Source organism: Zophobas morio, unplaced genomic scaffold (genome assembly GCF_036711695.1).
Source record: "Zophobas morio isolate AGI-343-1 ecotype UQ-CSIRO unplaced genomic scaffold, CSIRO_AGI_Zmor_V1 ptg000010l, whole genome shotgun sequence".
NCBI classification, from domain to species: Eukaryota; Metazoa; Arthropoda; class Insecta; order Coleoptera; family Tenebrionidae; genus Zophobas; species Zophobas morio.
This window is the reverse complement of record NW_026972115.1, coordinates 5,482,616-5,503,994: the sequence shown is the minus strand read 5'-3', so window position 1 is coordinate 5,503,994 and position 21,379 is coordinate 5,482,616. Positions and strand designations below refer to the sequence as shown.

The following is a 21,379-nucleotide window of genomic DNA, read 5'->3' as shown; positions in this document are numbered from 1 at the left end:
TTCGTAAACTAAAATATTGAAAAATTGAGAAATTTAGAAATCGAAAATTTAAAAATTTCGGAAACCGAAAAATCTGAAATAGATGTCAAATTGTAGATAATCTTCCGCCAGTTACAAATCTGAAATCGTCGTCACGATATCCATTCCAATAAACACCAAGAGTTAATTCAGAATTTTCAAAAATTTTCCAAAAAAAAATGGTCAAAATTGGTTCAATTTCCGAAAATTTGTGTCAAATTGTTGACAATTTTCCGAAAATTCCAAATCCGAAATCACTTTCACGACATCTATTGAAATAAAGGTAAAATATGATTCCAAAAAATCGAGAAATCAAAACGAAGTATCGAAAAATTGAAGAATTGAAAATTAACTGAAAAATTGAAAAATCGAGAAGTTCAAAAATGAAAAAACCACATCAAAAATTTAGAAACTACAAAAATTGAAAAATTAAAAAATCGAAAAATTGAGAAATCTAGAAATCGAAAAGTCGAAAAATTGAAGAATTACTATTCTGAACAAAAGTGGAAAATCTGAAAGTCGCAAAATCGCAAAATGGAAAAGTTGAAAACTCGAATAATCCAGAAATTGAAAAATCGAGAAATGACAAGATCGTGGAGTCGAAAAATCGGAAAACTGAAAATTTTAAAAATCGATTAATCATGTAATAGAAACATTGAAAAATCTGAAATGGAAACGTTGAAAAGTCTAAAAATGGATCAATTGAATAAGCAAAAATTTAGAAATGGCAAAATTAAAAAAAATTAAAGAATTGAAAAATCGAGAAAACGATAAGTCGAAAAATCGATTAATCAAGAAATAGAAAATTTTTTAATTTAGAAACACCAAAAATTGAAAAATAGAAAATTCAAGGATTTGAAAAAAATTGAGAAATCAGAAAATCTGACATTTAAAAAACCGAAAATAAAATATAACAAAAATCAAGATGTCGAAAATTGGAAAAATAAATCGAAAAATCGAAAGGAACTATCAGAGAATTGAAGAATTGAAAAATTAGAAATCGAGAAGTCCAAAAATGAAGAAATCAGAAAATCAAAAAATCGAAATTGATCTCAATCGAGAAATCGAAAATTTAGAAACGAGAAAAATTGAAGTACGGAAAAAATTGATAAATTCCTAAATTGAACTGTAGAAAAATTGAGAAATTTAAAAATCGAAAATTTAAAAATTTTAGAAACCGAAAAATCTAAATGGTTCAAATTGGTTCAATTTACCGAAAATTTGTGTCAAATTGTTGACAATTTTCCTCCAATTCCAAATCCGAAATCACTAAAATTTTCAAAAATTTTCCCAAAAAATGGTTAAAATTGGCTCGATCAACCAAAAATTAGTGTCAAATTGTAGTTTATCTTCCGCCAGTTACAAAGGTAAAAGATGATTCCAAAATTTTCAAAAATTTTCTAAAAAATTGATCAAACATGTACAATCAACCGGAAATTAGCATCAAATTGTAGATAATCTTGCGCCAGTTACAAAGGCGAAATCACCTTCACAACATCTGTTTGACATAAAAGTTAAATGGGATTCCAAAATTTTCAAAGATTTTCCAAAAAAGTGGTTAAAGTTGGTTCAATCGACCGGAAATTAGCATCGAATTGTAGATAATCTGCCGTTAGTTACAACTCCGAAATCACCTTCAGGATATCTATTGACATAACGGTAAAATATAATTCCAAAATTTTCAAAAATTTTCCAAAAAAATAATTAAAATTGGTTTAATCGACAGAAAATTAGTGTCAAATTGTAGATATTCTTCCGCTAGTTTCAAATCTAAAATTACCATCATGATATCTCTTCCAATAAACATGAAAAATAAATTCAATATTTCCAAAAATTTTCCAAAAAAATGGTTTAATTTGGTTCAATCGACCGAAAATTAGTGTGAAATTGTAGACGATCTTCCACTAGTTAAAAATCCGAAATCATCTTCACGAACATCTGTTGAAATTAAAATGAAATAGGATTCCAAAATTTTCAAAAAATTTCCAAAAAAATGGTTAAATTTGGGTCGATCGACCGAAGTTTGGTGTCAAATTATAGATAATCTTATGCCAGTTATAAATCTGACATAACCGTCACAAAATCTGTTCCAATAAACACGAAAAGTGAATTCAAAATTTTCCAAATACATACATAGTATTATTACAAAAATTACATAACGACGATGTAATATCTCTGAATCCTCCACTTTTCCAGATTTAGTCTTCCAGAAAAATCGCCCATTCATGACCGATTATGCAAATAACTATTAACATGTAAACATTCTATTTCCGTCCCCTTGATCCCCAGCACGTGCGCCGCCCCTGCGCCGCCTCCATTATCCGAATGAGATGCGACTGTTGTCCAGAACGGACGTGATGGGGGTAAATCTGGCTTACTTCTAAGACGGCGGTTTTTTCCAGAACAGGAAGAAAACGCGTCTTCGTTTTTGCGCCAGCGACGAATTCGACGCGTTTTCGTCCTGCGCACCCCAAGGACAAGACTTCATAAAATACGCACCACGTTTTTGCCCATAGAACGTATCCGACTTTACTCATCCTGCCATAACTAATTTAATTTAGAGGGTTAGGTATGTTTAAATATTCCCAAGGTGGGTGAACTAATTATTTTACAGCTACAGTCTAGTGCCTCAAGATCGATGTTAAACCGTTTGGCAAATTTCTGTGTGCGGAGAATTCACTTTCATGTCTAATATAATTTGCAGCGTGTCTAAATAAATACGGTTTTCCACTTTGCTCAAGTGAATATGCACTCGGAGCAAATGGATGCTAGACGGGAGTGTTTAGGGGGTTGTAGTCGCGTTATTTCGAACAACCAGGATTTGATTTAGGGGCGGTTTTTGTGTGTCGTTGTTTTTTCGAAAAGTGGCCGACAAGCTTTATCTGATTATCTCGTTCGTAGACAAATTCCGGTTAAGCGATATCATAAGCTCGTTCCGTGTTTGCAAAAGGAAAAAGCCCGTAGATGCCGAGATTTGTATGAGTACACGAGAATTCCTATTAAACTTTTCGCCAAGAGTTGCGTTTGTCGGGCTGATTTTATAATGTAGTTAAGAACTGCCTGTCCTCCACCAGGACAATATTTTTCCGTGTCCTACACCGCCGGAACAAATAGCAGATTTAATCAAAAGTCTGATTTTGCACCTGCACGCCGGAGAACTCCATGCATAATACATGAACTAAGAGTCACTATATTCGTTTTTCTGGTGTGGTAAGTTTGCGTTAGCTCACTCGTGTGACAAAAATCAATCTATAAGTTATATTGAGGTATCAGTCGCTATCTCCCAACTTTAAAATTGTTATTTCTAAACTACACATATAAAATGTTTGTGGCGCGTTTCGGAGCGCTTATTCAATTTTTGGCGATCGAATTTGATTACGCCGCTCGAGCGGCGGCGGTTTTTTGCTGGAAAAGAGGCAATATGGCGAAAAACAACCGAACAAAGTGGGCTGGGTGTGAACGAATGGGGAGATATGACGTCATCAGGTGTTGAGGTCGTGTTTTCCGGGCATAATCCGGTGACTTTTCTCTATAATTTAAATAACTTGTTAAAGATTAGTCATGTTTTGGTTAGCTTGTTACCTCTATATGACAGTCTTAATACACGTACAAAATTTGGCAACAATCGGTCCGGTAGTTTCGGAAATTATCTGTATAATAAAAATCGACAGTCATTAATTAATTACTTGTGTAACGTTAAAAAATATTTTTGTAAAATTTTATTCTTCAGAAATTCGTTTATGGATCACATTATATTTGAAATATTGTCTCAACTTGTTGTACATTTTTGAATTCGAAAAATTGAAAAAATTGAAGAAACTAAATATTGAAAAATTCCAAAACTGAAATATCGAGAAGTGGAAAAATCGAAATTTAAAAAAATTGGTAAATCAAACTTGAAAAATCGATTAATCGAGAAATCGAAAATTTTGAAAAGCCAAAAATTGAAAAATAGAAATCGAGGAATTGAAAAATCGAGAAATATTAAAATCGTCGAATCGAAAAATCGGAAAACCGAAAATTTTAAAAATCTAAAAACCAAAAATTTTAAAAATCAAAAAACCAAAAATCTAAAAAATCGAGAGATTTGAAAAAATTGAGAAATCTGAAAATCTTAACATTTAAAAAACCGAAAATAAAATATAACAAAAATCAGAAAATTGAAAAATTGGAAAAGTACAAAATCGAAAGATCGAAAGTAAGTATAGGAAAATTGAAGAATTGAAAAATTGGTAAATCGAGAAGGCCAAAAATGAAGAAATCAGAAAATCAAAAAGTCGAAATTGATCAATCGAAAAATTGAAAAATTGAAGATTGTGAAAATTGAAAAATTTTGAAAACCGAAAAATCTAAAACTGAAAGATCAAGAAATCAAACCACCGAAACATTGAGAAACCTAAAATTTAAAATTTGAAAAATTGGAAAAAGGAAAAATCGAGAAATCGAAAATTTGAAAAAATTGACGAAACGAAATAGTGAAAGATCCCCAAACTGAAGTGTCGTAAAATTGAGAAATCTAGAAGTCGAAAAGTCGAAAGATCGAAAATTTAAAAAACTGGAAAATCGAGAACCCGAATAATCGAAACATGGAAAAGTTGAAGAGTCGAAAAATCGATTAACCGAAAAATCAAAAATTTTGAAAAATTGAAGATTTGAAAAAAATCGAAATTGGAAGAGTAAATAACCCAAAGATCGAAATGAATTATCGAAAAATTGAATAATTGAAAAACCGAAAAATTGGAATTTAAAGAGTCGATAAATTAAAAAATCCCTAAACTGAAATATCCAAAAAGCGAGAAATATAGAAATTGAAAGTCAAAAAAACGAAAATTGAAAAAATTGGAAAATCAAAAACTTGAAAACATCGAGAAATCGAAAATATTGAAAATCGAGAAATCTTAAAATCGTCGTGTAAAACCGAAAATTTTAAAAATCGAAAAACCAAAAATCTAAAAAATCGAGAGATCGGGAACTCGAAAAATCGATTAATCAAGTAATAGAAAAATTTTAAATTTAGAAACGCCAAAAAATTTTAAAAACCGAAAAAGTAAATATAAAAAAAAACGTGAAATCGAAACGTCGGAAAATCGGGAAATGCAAACGTTGAAAAGTCAAAAAATCGATTAATTGAGAAATTGAATCAAAAGAAATAGAAAAATTTTAAATTGAGAAACGCCAAAAATTGATAAATAGAAAAATCAAAATTTGAAAAATCAGAAAATCTAACATTTAAAAAACTTATAACAAAAATCGAGAAATTGAAAAATTAGAAAAGTAAAAAACCGAAAGATCGAATGGATAATCGGAAAATTGGAGAATTGAAAAATTGTGAAATCGAGAAGGCCAAAAATGAAGAAATCAGAAAATCAAAAAATCGAAATTGATCAATCGAGAAATCGAAAATTCGAAAATTAAGGAACGGCAAAAACTGAAATATAAAAAAATCTACAAACCGAGAATTTGAAAACGCGAAAAATTGAAAAATTCCCAAACTGAAATATTGAGATCAAAAAGTCGAAAAATCGAAAATTTAAAAAATTTTAAAAACCGAAAAATCTAAATAAAACCGAACATTGAAAAACTTAAAATTTAAAATTTGAAAAATTGGAAAAAAGGAAAATCAAAAAATTGAAAAATTGCAAAAATCGACGAAACGAAATATTGACTGATCCTGATGGATTTATTCGTGGAAGATAAAATACTTTGATGCTATATACACACACGAGGCTTTATTTCGATTACAATAATTGACAGTAATTATGACAGTTAAAAATGTAAATGCAAATATGACAGACGTTCGGTATGCAACCAGCATTGCACACTTTAGATGTGTATCTCCAACACCCCCTCTCAATGCGTGGTGACATCCGAAATTCCAAGATATTTTCTGAACTTCTCATGCTTGGGTCGATAAAGACCTTTGGTAAGTACATCGGCGACCATGTCGTCGGTCGGAATATATTTCACGTCGATTTCTCCTTTTCTAAAAATTTCACGGATGTAATGGTGACGGATATCGATATGTTTTGTTCGACAGTGAAAAACAGGATTTTTCGTCAAGTTCTGTGCTCCCTGGTTGTCACAGAATAAGACGGTAGGTTCGCATTTTAGATGCACGTAGCCTATTTCTTGCAGTAAATTACGGAGGTAGACTGCTTCTTTTGTTGCTTCACCCAAGGCTAGGTATTCTGCCTCAGTGCTCGATAAAGCTACTGTTCTCTGCTTCTTTGATTCCCATGTTATAGCAGCATCTGCTAACTTGAATACAAATCCAGTGTAGGAAATGCGATCGTCCAAACTAGCTCCCCAATCAGAATCAACAAATCCGATGAGTGGATTTTCAGTCTTCTGATAGACTAAACCGTGATTCGTTGTTCCTCTCAAATATCTGAGTATTCGTTTTGCGGCCATCCAATGAGCTTTGCCTGGATTAGTGTTGTATTGACTTAGGAAATAAACTGAATAAGCAATGTCAGGACGCGTTGAAACTGCTAAATACATTAATGAGCCTATAAGTGATTGATATGGTATCGTTTTCATCTCTGAAATTTCTTCTTTAGTAATTGGCTCCATTTTCTTGCTCAGTTTAATACTATTATCCAATGGGGTAGTTACTGGTTTTGAATTTTCCATCCCAAAACGAATTAAAACATCTTCAATATATTTTCTTTGACTCATAGAAATTGTCTTTGTGAACGGATCTTGTTTGAATTCTATTCCAAGACAATAATGAAGATTACCCAAATCTTTGATTTTGTATTTCTGATTTAAAGTTTCTTTCAGTCGAATGAAGATTGATTGATTATTTGTTCCCACAATCAAGTCGTCGACATAAATTACAGCGATAAGGTAAAAGTTCTCAGTTTTCATGTAATAAATACACTTCTCAGTTTCTGATGGTTTCAGACCAAACTTTCGTAATTCTTCGTCTAATTTCTTGAACCATTGACGACCAGACTGTTTTAATCCGTAGATTGCTCTTTTCAGCAAATAAATCTCATCCTCATTTGTTTCAAACCCTGGGACTTGTTCCATGTAAACTTCTTCTTCTAGATCTCCATTTATGTAAGCCATCGTCACATCGAGCTGGTACAAATTTAAATCAAATTCTGCAGCAAGTGCGATCAGGATACGTATAGAGCTTTGTCTTGCAACGGGAGAAAAAGTTTCTTGAAAATCTATACCCGGTCGTTGACTGTAACCTTTTGCAACTAGTCTTGCTTTTCTTCGTTCTACGCTTCCATCTGCTTTGAATTTTGTTCTCAAAACCCATCTGCACCCAATAACGTGTTGGTTTTCTGGACGTTTGACTAAAACCCATGCACCACTTTCTTGAAGTGATTCAAATTCAGCTATCATGGCTTCCTTCCATTCATGAGAATAAGGACCAGTCATTGCTTTTTCCCAAGTTGGACATATTTGTTCGTCAACTACGAGGTTCGTTTCATGGTGTTCTTCATCACTCTCATTTTCTTCTTCTTCTTCTTCCCTATGTACTCCACCCTCATCTTCAGGTTGTACGTACTGTACAGGATATACTTTGCGTGGTCTTCCTTTTTGGCCAGTTCTGAGTAACTTTGGGCGTCCACGCCCCCTCTTAACTTCTATTGCCCTATTTTCTTCAATCTCAGCAGGTTCAGGTTCAAGTTCAATGGCTTCAACTTCTCCTTGATTTTCCAGTCTTGACTCATTTTCCAAGAAATCAAAAGTTGTGAATTCGGTGACTTGTGGTGTGACTTGTTCTTCTCGGGATTGTTCAGTTTCCAAAAATTTAACATCTCGACTTATAACAATCTTTTTTGCTTTCGAATCCCATAGACGATAAGCTTTGGACTCTTTTGAGTATCCCACAAAAATGCATTCAAAAGATTTTTGATCAAATTTGCCTTGACCTGGACGTTTGTTGAGCACATACGCCCTGCAACCAAATGTTTTAAAATGTGAAACATCGGGTTTCTTACCAAATCGAGCTTCATATGGAGTCATGTCACTCAGCGATCTTGTTGGACATCGGTTTCTAATGTAAGCTGCTGTGGCAATGGCTTCAGCCCAAAATGTTGTTGGTAATTTCGCTTCCAGAAGCGAACATCGAGCCATTTCTACCAAAGTACGATTCATTCGTTCAGCTGTTCCATTTTGTTGCGGTGTATACGCGACTGTTCGTTGTCTCTTGACTCCAGCAGATTCGAGTTGTTGTGTGAATTCAGCTCCACAGTACTCTAGACCATTGTCAGTGCGAAGAACCTTGATTTTATTTCCAGTCTGATTTTCTATGTATGACTTGTAATGTAAAAATGCTTCCTTGACATCACTTTTATTCTTTAGAAAGTATACGCTGACATATCTGGACTTATCATCAATAAATGTGGCAAAATATGACGCGCCACCTAGTGACTGAACTCTCATGGGTCCACAAAGATCTGAATGTACCAAATCTAGCAACTGTTCACTCCTATTCTTAGACTCGGGGAATGGAGTCGCACTTTGTTTGCCTTGAATACAGACTTCACATGTAGGTAGTGGTCCCATTATTCCTGAAGGAATTCCTAGCACCATGTCTTTCATAAAAACTTTCTTTAAGTCATGTTCATTTAAATGTCCATAACGTCGATGCCATTTTTCTGCTTCATTCACTTCTTGACTTGCAATAGCCCCAGATTCAGTGAAGGTTTCTACATAAAACAGCTCACCTCTCTTCTTTGCCATAAGTACAGGATTACCTTGTGCATTAGATACCAAAACATGAGTTTCTTTAAAATTCACATTGTACCCATTAGAGGTTATTTTCGAAATTGACATCAAGTTGGTTTTCAGATTAGGTACAAACAAAACGTTTTCCAATCTTATTTTCTTTTGCCCTTGTCCACTTTGAACGATAAGATGGACAGTGCCCTTTCCTAAAATGTTTGTGGTCATGTTAACTGCAAGGCGGACTTTCTGATTTGTGACAGGAACTATATCCAAAAACATTTTACGATCATGACACATGTGTGAAGTGGCTCCACTATCTATGCACCATTCATTTGTGTTGACTTCTACAGACTTTAATGCGACATTGACGGTTTCAGCTACAAACACTTCTTCCACCTTTGATGTAGATTGATTTGAGTGTTTCTGTTTATTGGCCTTCTTCCAACATTCTGCAGCTTTGTGACCTAGTTTGTGGCAGTAGTTACACTTATACAATTTCTTCAGTCCTTTCTGACTTGCGAAATTTCCACCAGATGTCTTCTTGAGACTGTGGCCCCCCAGAGACTTCATATACAGCGCATCTTGATCAGTCTTGCCAACCGTTTTGCCCCTTCTTGCATCAAATTCTTCGAGTAATTTTACTTTCAAGGCCTCTGGACTCGGAAGATTGTCTCGAGCTTCAATTGCACATCGAAAATTTTCATAGTTGTCCGGGATGCTATACAACAATAATATCGACAACAGGTCTTCGGCAACTTCAATACCCATCTCCAATAATTTATCATTAGTGTCAAAAAACAAGTTAAGATGGTCCCTCATATGTTCGCCCTCTTGCATCTTGGTGAATAACAGCCGTTTCAATAGTGTAGCTTTACGTGCAGGACCTTTCGATAGATAAATTTCTGCCAACTTGACCCAAACTTCGTATGAGGTTTTACAACGTTTGATGTGGCATAATTCTGACGGTGATATTGATAAAATGATATCTGACCTTGCTTTATTGTCTGCAGTCTCCCATGTATCTATTTCTTTTTGATTTGTAACAGCCCTTGTGATAGCATCTGTAACTGGCGTTGGCTTCAATATTTTTCCATTTGCATAACCCCAGAAATCATTCTTGATTAATATTGCTTCCATTTGCAGCCGCCATGTATCATAATTTTCTTTACTTAACTTTTCAATATACAGTACAGCCCCAGACATGATTGTAAAAACCGCGTGGTATGTCTTCAACTTTTGAGGTTAAGTTTTGGCTTCTGTTCGTTGTAATACGAAATTATGAAAAATGTGATTTTCTCTTGTTTCTCTTCAATGCCCTTTTTACTTCTGCGCTGGACACATAACCTGATGGATTTATTCGTGGAAGATAAAATACTTTGATGCTATATACACACACGAGGCTTTATTTCGATTACAATAATTGACAGTAATTATGACAGTTAAAAATGTAAATGCAAATATGACAGACGTTCGGTATGCAACCAGCATTGCACACTTTAGATGTGTATCTCCAACAGATCCCGAAACTGAAATTTCGAAAAATTGAGAAATCTAGAAGTCGAAAAGTCGAAAGATGGAAAAGTTGAAAAGTCGAAAATCGATTAATCGAAAAATCGAAAATTTTGAAGTGCCAAAAGTTGAAAAATAGAAATCGAAGAATTCAAAACTCGCGAAATCAAGAAATTGAAAAATTTTAAATTTTGAAACGCCAAAAATTGAAAAACCAAAAACAATCTAAAAATTTCAGAAACCGAAACTCGAAACGAATTATCGAGAAATTGAAGAATAGAAAAACTGAGAATTGAAAAAATCTAAAAATTAAATCGGAAAATCAAAAAATCGAATAATTGAAAAATTGATAAAACGGAAAATTGAAAAATCCCAAAACTGAAATATCGATAAATTAAGAAATCTTGAAACCGAAGAGTCGAAAAATCTAAAATTTAAAAAATTGGGTAATCGAAGATTTGAAAAACACCGAGAAATCGAAAAATCAAAATGGAAAATCGAAAAATTTAAAATTCAAAAGTCAAAAATTGGAAAATCAAAAAACCAAAAGATCGTAAGGAAGTATCGAACAATTGAAATCGAGAAGTCCAAAAATGAAGGATTCAGAAAATCAAAAAAATCGAAAAATTGATTAATCGAGAAGTCAAAAAATCCAAAATTTAGAAACGAAAAAAATTGAAAAATTGAAAAATCGTAAAACTGAAATATCGGGAAATAGATGTATCGAAAAATAAAGAAATCGACAAATCGAGAATTTGAAGCGAAAAATTAAAAAATCCCAAAAGTGAAACATCGAAAAGTTGAAAGAAAAATTGACAAATCGAAGAAAAATTGAAGAACGGAAAACTGAAATATCCAAAAATTAAGAAATCTAGAAATCGAAAAAAAAATGGAAAATCAAAAATCTGAAAATTCGAAAAATTCAGGAATTGCAAAAACTGAAAAAACTAAAAGTCGAAAAATCGATCAATCGAGAAATCGAAAACTTAGAAATGCCAAAACTTGAAAAATCGAGAGATCGAAAAATCTGAAATTTAAAAAACCAAAAAATAAAATATAAAAAAATTGAGAAATAGAAAAATCTAAAATTTAAAAAAAAAGTAAAAAGGCGAGGCATCGAAAGGAATTATCCAAAAATTGAAGAATCAAAAAACTGAAAAATTAAGAAATCGAAATCGGAAAATTGATATACTTATCGAAAAATAAAAAAATCGACAAATCGTGAATTTGAGGAAGCGAAAAATGAAGAAATCCCAAAACTGAAATATGTATCGAAAAATTGATCAAACGGAAAATTGAAAAATCGAAGAAAAATTGAAAAGTCCCCAAACTGAAATATCGAAAAATTGCGAAATCTAGAAATCGAAAACCTGAAAATCGAAAAATTGAAGAATTGCAAAAACTGAAAAATCTAAAGCTCGAAAAATCAGGAAATGGAAAACTTGAAAAGTCGAAAAATCGATTAATCGAGAAATCGAAAATTTGAAAATGTCCATAAATTAAAAAATAGAAAAATCGTAGAATTGAAAAATCGAGAAATCGAAAAATCGTCAAGTCGAAAATTCGGAAAACCGAAAATTTTAAAAATCGAAAAATCAAAAACCTGAAAAATCGAGAAATCGAGAAGTCGAAAAATCGATTAATCAAGAAATTGAAAAAAATTTAATTTAGAATTGTCAAAAATTGAAAAATAGAAAAATCAAAAATTTGAAGAAATCAAGAATTTGAAAAATCTAGAATTTAAAAAACTAAAATAAAATATAAAAAAAATGGAGAAATCGAAACTTCGAAAAATTGAAAGATCAAAAAATCTAAATTTAAAAAATCGAAAAATTGAAAAACTAAAAAATCGTAAAACTGAAACGTCGAAAAATAAAGATATCGACAAATTGAGATTTTGAAGAAGCAAAAAATTGAAAAATCCAAAAACTGAAATATCGAAGAATTGCAAAAATACAAAAATCTTAAAATCGAAAAATGGGGAAGCGGGAAAGCTAAAAGCCAAAAAATCGATTATTCGAGAAATCGAAAATTTGGAAATGCCAAAAATTGAAAAATACGAAAATCGAAGAATGGAAAAACCGAAAATTTTAAATATTGAAAAATAAAAAACCTGAAAAATTGAGAGATAGAGAAGGCGAAAAATTCAAGAAATAGAAATTTTTTAAATTTAAAAACACCAAAAATTGAAAAATGAAAACATGGAAGATTTGAAAGCAAATAGAGAAATCAAAAAATCTAAAATTTAAAAACCGAACAATATTTTATAAAAAAAGAAGATCGAAAGGAAGTATCGAAAAATTGAAGACTTTATAAACCGATAAATTGAGAAATCGAGAACTCCAAAAATGACAGAAATCGCAAAATCACAAAATCTAAAAATTGATTAATCGAGTAATCAAAAAATTCAAAACTTAGAAACGACAAATTGGAAAATCGAAAAATAAAGGAATCTAAAAATAAAGAAATCGAAAAATCGATTTATCGAGAAATCTAAAATTTAGAAATGCCAAAAATCGAAAAATTGAAATTTTGGAGGATTGAAAAACTAAAAAATCAATCGAGATATCGAGAAATAGAAAAAAATTAAATTTAGAAACGCCAAAAATTGCGAAATAAAAATTCAAAGATTTGAAAAAAAAACGGAAAATAAAATATAAAAAAATTCGAAAAAATGAAGAATTGAGAAATGAGAACTCCAAACATGAAGAAATCAATAAATCGAAAAACAAAAAAATTGATTTTGAGAAATCGAAAAATCAAAAATTTAGAAACTACAAAAACTGAAAAGTCGAAGAAAAAATGTTGCTAGACAATTTTGAATTTTTTCTCAAAAATGTGACTGTCTGGGATAAAAACTCGCGCATTCATAAATTACACATAAAAAATAATATTGAAGGAGCATTTATAACCTTAAAACGTTTGCAAGATTTGGTAGCATACGGCTTTGCAATTTCAAAGTTAAGTTGTACAGTTTTATACAATTTTAATTTTTTTCCAAAAATCTGAGTGTCAAGGATTAAAGCTCAACACGAATTCATAAACCACAAGTATAGGAGTATCTCATTTTATAAAATTTAAATAAACTTCACTAACGTAAATTTTGATCCTATTGTTGGTGTAACGACTAGCCAAACCTTGGTTAGCGTTTACCATCACACGATTTCCAAGCCTAAAATTACCCCAATTAGAACCTCCAACCGCCCCCCGTATAAAAATCCCTCCTCGAATCGTGAGTCCACTCCACCTCGCCACTGCACCCTCCCTCCCAGTTCGCCCTCTCTCCGCCTAGAGTCGCTCGGTGTACTTTAGTAACTCCTTTGTTTGTTTCAGGACTGATTGCATCCTGCGAAGGCCATAACAGATCGGCTTTTGGAGATTAAACCAGCCATCAAACTAATTCAATCGAACTATTCACCCTCCGTATGGTTCACTTCTTGAAACTGACGCCTCTGGCTGTTTATTATCTTTCAATTATTGAATTACACAGCTGAGTTGAGGAGTGTACTGCGGATGGATGATAGAAACAGACAGACGGATGAGAGATACAACGTCGAAGATGATAAAAGACACCATCAAGGTTACGCTGCTCCTGTCTGTCACAAAAGAGAGCCGCAAGAGGGAGAAGGACGTATTGGATTTCCTTAATCATGAAGCCCATTGTCTTGGGATATATAGTTGGAAAGTGCTCGCCTCGCTCCGCGCCCCCCGCCGCTATCAGTGATAATTACAATATCGGGCATATTGTAAGCGGTCCGCAGTTATCGTTTTGTTTAGCGATGTAGTCTGCCATTGTTCCGCTAATTAGAAAATGGATACGTGGGACTTGCCGCCGAGGGCTGCAATTTGCAGCCCTCGGGGCCGAACCGCACACCTAAAACCGCTCGTTTATTTTTAATTTCAACTTGTCGCTAAACTTAGCTTTTACACCACTAGAGATAAGTTGGATTTTAATCCAGGCGATGTACATATGTGGAATTAATTTCTCAATAAACAGTCTGAAATGTGTGCGTTTTGAAACTAACCTGTCGACGTTCGTCTCGTTTGCGAGCTTTTTCTCCATATCTAAACGAGAACGAGGATTTTTTTCTTTCTTTAATCTTGGAACACAAAAGCTGTATATCCACGCAGAGTTGGGGCATCGAGCGTGAAACTAGGAAATGATGACGCATTTCTCGTGGAAAATATAAAATGGCATTACAAAGCATACCAGTTGTATGCCATTTAGACATTTTTCTCTTTTGTAAGCGATTTAATTAATTTCGAGCGTCTCGTATTTACATTTGCGGGAAGGTGGAGCAACATTTAGAAATACGGGGAAATTAAATGAGAGTTATAATTGTCTGAGTTGGAAAATATTTGTGTTATTTCATAAACGGCGATAAATGTGCTTAACTCGATGTTTTTTTTTTGTGCGAGTGTGGACATTCAACTATTGCTGAAGGGTTTATTTGAGAGTTGAAAAAAACGTGTGTGTATAGAGAGCAACGTGTTACCATTAATCATTGAAGCAAAATTTTGTGTTGGCAATTCTGAATTATTGACAACCATGCTAGTATGTCAGTCCATGGTTGTCAGTTTTGACATAAATAATAAGCTCCAAATCCAACTCACATTTAAAGTTAATTCCATTGACAAATATTCTCCATTCAGTTGTTGTATATAGAAAACAAAACTTCTGATGCCTCTGAGATTCTTTAAACTGTTTAAAAATTAAAACACGTGGTTCTTTAAATTTTATATAAATTGAACCAATAGGAGGGGACAGTTGAAATTCTTTAAATAAATTATTTCAAATCCTCTGAGACGGTTTAAAGTACCTACTTCAAAAATAAAACACACGGGACCCCCGAGATGCTTTAATAATGCTTTAAAAAAAAAGACCAGTTCCCCATGAGATTCTCTAACCTCATATTCTTTAAATTATTTCAAAATATCAGTGCTTTAAAATATTTCAAGAACAAAATACCATGGGCCTGTGAACGCTTTAAATTACTTCAAAAATAAAACACCTGGTGCTTCTAAGACTTTGTAAACTATTTAAAAGATACAAACACGTGAAAACCCGAGACTTTTAATAAATTCTTCAAAATTGAAACACAAGGCACTCCCGAGATTCTCTAAATTCTGATGAAGATAAAACACCAGGGGTCCCTGAGATTCTTTAAATTACTTCAAAGCAAAACATCAGGGGCTCCCAATGGGCTTCAAATTATTTCAAGGACCAAACAGCATGGACCCTTGAGACGCTTTAAGTTACTTCAAAAATAAAAAACAACGGGTCCTCAGATATTTTAAACTATTTAAAAAATAAAACACTGGGGCCACCGACATTCTTTAAATTCTTTCAAAAATGAAACACTAGGGCTTACGAGATTATTTAAATTACATCAAAACTAAAACCGGGCCCCGGAAGTTCTTTGAATTGAGCTCCATGAGCCCCAGAGATACTTTAATTTACTTCAAAAATAAAACACCTGGTGCCCATGAGATTCTTTAAATATCTTTTAAACAAAACATCAGGAGCTCCGAAGTGCTTTAAATTATTTCAAGAACAGAAGATCATGGTCCCCTGGGACGCTTTAAAATATGCACTTCATAAGTAAACACAAGGATACTTTAATAAATACTTTAAAAATGAAACACCAAGAGGCTACTGAGATTCTAAATTACTTCAAAAATAAAACCCGAGATCCTTTCATAAATCGTTTAAAAATTAAACACAAGATTCTTTAAATTACTTAAAAATACAGCTCCTACTGCACGTGAGATTATTTAAATTGATGAAAAAAATAAAACACGAAGGCCTCCCGAGATCTTCAGTTTTAAAAAAATTGGACCAATAGAAGCATCTGAGATTCTTTAAATTACTTCAAAACATCAGGGCCTCTGAAGGTGGTTTAAATTATTTCAAGAACAAAACACATGGTACCTCAGAGACTTTTTAAACTATTTAAAACCTAAAACACGTGGGACCCCCGAGATTCTTTCATAAATTCTCCAAAACTGAAACACAAGGGATCTCTGAGATTCTATAAATTGTTATCAAAATAGAACACTAGAAGGCTCTTCAGATTCTTTAAATTACTTCTAAAACAAAACATGAGGGACTTCGGAAGTTCTTTAAATTATTTGAAGAGCTTCATGAGCCCTTGAAATACTTTAATTTCCTTCAAAAATAAAACAACTGATGCCTCTGATATCTTTAAACTATTTAAAAATTTAAGTGCGCCCCCGAAATTCGTAAATAAATTCTTTAAACATGAAACACAGGGAACCCCAGAAATAAAACATCAGGAGCTCCGAAAGTGAGACGGTTTAAAATATATACTTCAAAAATAAAACACCAAGATACTTTGATAAATACTTTAAAAATGAAACACAAAGGACCCCTGAGATTCTGTAAATTGTTTGAAAAATAAAACACGTGGGGCCCCCGACATTCTTTAACAAATCTTTTAAAAATGAAACATAAAGGATCCCTGAGATTGTCTAACCTCAGATTCTTTAAATTATATACTTCAAAAATGGAACTCCTACTACAACTGAGGTTATTTAAATTTAAAAAAAAAATTGGATCAATAGAAGCCCCTGAGATTCTTTAAATTACTTCAAAACATCAGGGACTGCAAAGGTGCTTTTAAATTATTTCAAGAACAAAATAACATGGGCCCGCGGGACGCTAAAGCGTAAGTAATTTAAAAATTACTTCAAAAATAAAACACCTGGTGCTTCTGAGAGTTTTAAAACTATTTAAAACCTAAAACACGTTGGACCCCCGAGATTCATAAATTCTTCAAAACTGAAACACAAGAGATCCCTGAGATTCTATAAATTGTTATCAAAATAGAACACCAGAAAGCTCTTCAGATTCTCTAAATTATTTCAAAAACAAAAGATGAGGGGCTCCGGAACTTCTGTAAATTATTTGACGAGCTTCATGAGCCCCTGAGATACTTTAATTTACTTCAAAAATAAAACACCTGATTCACCTGAGATTCTTGAAATAACTTTAAAACAAAACATCAAGATCTTCGAAGGTGCTTTAAATTATTTTAAGAACAAAACATCATTGTCCCCTGAAACCGTTCAAAATATGTACCTACTTCAAAAGTAAAATACAACGATACTTTAATTAATACATTAAAAACGAAACACAAAGGCGCCCTGAGATTCTCTAAATTCTTTAAAAAATAGCCAGGAGGCTCCTCAGATTCTATAAATTACTTCAAAAATAAAACATGAGGGGTCCCTGAGATTCTTTAGGTTGCTTCAAAGTAAAATATGAGAGACTGCGAAGGTGTTTTAAATTATTTCAAGAACAAAACACCATGAGAGCCATTTTAAAACGGCTGCCTCTGAGACTTTTTAACCTATTTAAAAAATCAAACACCCAGAGGTCCCCAAAATTTTAATAAATTGTTTAAAAATGAAACACAAGGAACCCCTGAGTTCTTTCTTTAAATTAAGTACTTTAAAAATTAAATCAATCAGTTTGCTTGAGTTTCTTGAAATTACTTCAAAATTAAAACACCAATAATCCCGTAGATTCTTTAAATTCCAAAAAAAATTAACGACAATAAGGCAGCCAAAAATAGAACGTTTGACAGTACAGAAACAAATTTTTAGACGTAATTCCTTTTGGACAGGACACGATTTACATGAATTAATCCTGATGTGTCTAAATTTCTCTCAGGACAGTGCAACTGATTTTTTATGCAGTTGATTTTGATGTGTGTAATGACCTATGAATTTATAAAAAAAAAATGAATTTTGTAGCGATCTGGTGGTTTTAGTCTTTAAATTGAAACCATTTATTAACCGATTATCAGTGCGCAGTTGAATGGCCGTTCTTGCAGATTCCACAAAACATTTCCCTCCACACATCAAACTTCAGCAATGAAGCCTTCCGTTAACAGAGGGTATAATTTATCGGGCCCCAGATCTCGATTGTGGCTGTCGTTTCGCCTTTTTTTAATATCCTGGCCTGTCAGCACTTCCTCGCTGTCCTTCACGATTCCGACGTCCAAACAATGCCGTTCTTCGTACATATTTCGCGGAGGCTCAAATGTGATCGATTTTGAAATCTTCGAGGAGGAGCGGTGCGCCGGCACCGGCAAGGGACGAAAACTAATAATGATTCTGGGCCGGCGGCGGAGTGTTTGCGCTGGCTAGGAAGACTGTATGAAATAATAAAATTGCGACCATAAAAATAAGTCGTTCCGAGTCTAATATACAAACATAACACGTGTTCGGCATCGTCCCAGCCTCGCGTGTAAACCTATCGATCCCCCGAAATGTATTCCTAGGTATTGGATGGCTATGTAAGCATAATAAGAAGAACAAATGTGGCCGGGGTCTCCTAGATTGCTTATTCTACGATATTAGCTCGGAGATGACGCCTCGGGCGGCGCTCTTCGAGGAGCTTGTAATAATTTAGATATTTTGTCGAACTAATTACGCGAGGATTGTGAGATGGGGGAGACAGGTAATCGGAAAGTTTGTTGCCACGCGATGTCTATAGAAATTTCTATGTACAACCAAAAATAGAACTTATGTTAAGCAAAAAACCTATCATGGGTTTTTTAACTTCGAAACAGTTTTATTTTTACTGACACAGGTCCTGCAACTGTTACATCATCTGTTACTTCTGGTGTCTGATGAATTCATTTAAAAATTTCTTAAGTTAAAAAATTATAGTAAAATATTTGTCATAATAAAATTCGTTATTCTGTTCTACTTCTCAAAAATATTTTATTGGTGTACCTACAGAAATGTATATAAATTTGACTCCTTCGTACTATTCAACTACTAAAGGTCCAGAAGCGCATCTAAAAATATTTTTTAAATGATGCACGACTCATGTGAGAAAATAGGTACAAGTGGGTCTAAAATTCTTAAAACTTAAAAAATAAAACCCCAGGAGCCCCTGAATTCTTTAAAATTTAAACCAACTCCTTACTTCAAAACAAAACATCAGAAACTACGAGGGTGCTTTAAATTATTTCAAAAACAAAACACCATGAGCCCCTGAGATGCTTTAATAAATTTATTTCAACTGGGGTTATGAAACTCTGTAAACTATTAAAACAATTAAAAATAGGGCCCTGGAGATTCTTTAATAAATTCTTCAAACGTGAAACACAAGGAACCCCTGAGATATTCTAAGTTCGTTCAAAAGTAAAACACCAAAGGACTTTTTAGATACTTCAAATTACTTCAAAAATAAAATAAAACTACTGCCTCTGAGATTATTTAAATTATTTAAAAATTGCTTTAAAATGTTTCAAGAACAAAATACCATGGCCCCCTTGGTCACTTTAAATTACTTAAAAAATAAAACATTTGATACCTCTAAGAGTGTTTAAACTTTAAAAAAATAAAACATTTAGGGCCCTTTGGAATTCATTAATTAATTCTTTAAAAACGTAACACAAGGGAGCCCTGAATTTTTCCAAGTTCTTTCGAAATTCAAACACCAGGGGCTTGTCAGATTTTTTAAACTACTTCAAAAATAGAACATCAGGCTCCCCTGAGATTCTTCAAATTACTTCAAAACATCAGAGGCTCCGAAGGTGCTTTCAATTGTTTCAAGAACAAAATACCATAGGCTCTTGAGACGCTTTAAATTACTTCAAAAATAAAACACCTGATACCTCTTGAGATTCTTTAAACTAACTAAAAAATAAAACATTTAGAGACCCCCAGATTCTTTAAAAAATTCTTTAAGCCCCTGAGATAATTTAAATTACTTCAAGACATGAGGGACTCCGAAGGATTCTTAAATTGTTTCAAGAACAAAATACCATGGGCCCTGAGACGCTTTACATTACTTCAAAAATAAAACACCTGTTGCCTCTGAGACTCTTTAAACTAAGTACTTAAAAAATAAAACACTTTGTAAATTCTTTAAAAATGAAACACAAGGGACCTCTGAGATTCTCGAAATTCTTTCAAAATTAAAACATGAGGGGCTTCTCAGATTTTTTAAATTACTTCAAAAATAAAACATCAGGGTCCCCCGAAATTCTTCAAATTGCTTCAAAAATAAAACTTTCTCTGCTTCTGAGATCTTTCAATTTTTTTTTTTTTTTAATTGAACCAATAGAAGCGCCTGAGATATTTTAAATTACTTCAAGACATCAGAGACTCCGAAGGATCCTTAAATTGTTTCAAGAACAAAATACCATGGACCCTGAGACGCTTTACATTACTTCAAAAATGAAACACCTGTTGCCTCTGAGACTCTTTAAACTAAGTAGGTACTTAAAAAATAAAACACTTAGTAAATTCTTTAAAAATGAAACACAAGGGACCCCTGAGATTCTCGAAATTCTTTCATAATTAAAACACCCGTCTTCCCTGAAATTCTTCAAATTGCTGCAAAAATAAAACTTTCTCTGCCTCTAAGATCCTTTAATTTTTTTTTAAATTGAACCAATTGACGCCGATGAGATTTTTTAAATTACTTCAAGACGTCAGGAGCTCCAAATGATACTTAAATTGTTTCAAGAACAAAATACCATGAGCCCCTGAGACGCTTTAAATTACTTCAAAAATAAAACACCTGATGCCTCTGAGATTCCTTAAACTACTTACAAAATAAAACGCTTAGCCCCCCCCATCCCTCCCATTCTTTAATAAATCCTTTAAAAACGAAACACAAGGGACCCCTGAGGTTCTCGAAATTCTTTCAAAATTAAAACACCAGGGCCTTCTCAGATTTTTTAAACTACTTCAAAAATAAAACATCACTGGCCACTGACATTCTTCTAATTGCTTCAAAAACAAAAATCCTGCTGCCTTCGAGATTCTTTAATTTTTTAAAAAATTGACACAATAGAACAAAATAACATGGGCCACTGAGATGCTTTAAATTACTTAAAAAATAAAATCAAAAACAAGGGACCCCTGAGACTTTTAAGTTTTCTAAAATTTTGACCAGTCGAAGTCCCTGAGATTCTTTAAGTTTAACTTCAAAACATCAGGGCCTCCGAAGGTGCTTTAAATTATTTCAAAAACTAAACACCTGGTGCCAACTTCCAGACATTTTTATTTTTACCTGATCATTGCGTAAATATTTATAATAATTATTTAAATGTTTTATTTGTTTTACAGATATTTGAAAGTCCAGATGCGCATCCAGTAATATTTTTTAAAT

General features: G+C 33.0%; 1 protein-coding gene across 4 annotated transcripts in view; it reads left to right on the top strand.

Annotated features, from left to right (window-relative positions):
- The window catches only part of LOC135126003 (uncharacterized), a 196,615-nt gene extending 182,403 nt beyond the window's left edge, over positions 1-14,212 (top strand). For all 4 annotated transcript variants that reach the window (XR_010279988.1, XM_064051792.1, XM_064051791.1 and 1 more), the window contains one exon: positions 13,552-14,212. Coding sequence is in view for 1 of the 4 variants with exons in the window: in XM_064051791.1 (XP_063907861.1) it covers positions 13,552-13,601 (50 nt within the window). In the remaining 3 variants the exon portion in view is untranslated. The remainder of the gene's footprint in view (positions 1-13,551) is intronic.
- The last annotated feature ends 7,167 nt before the right edge of the window (positions 14,213-21,379 follow it).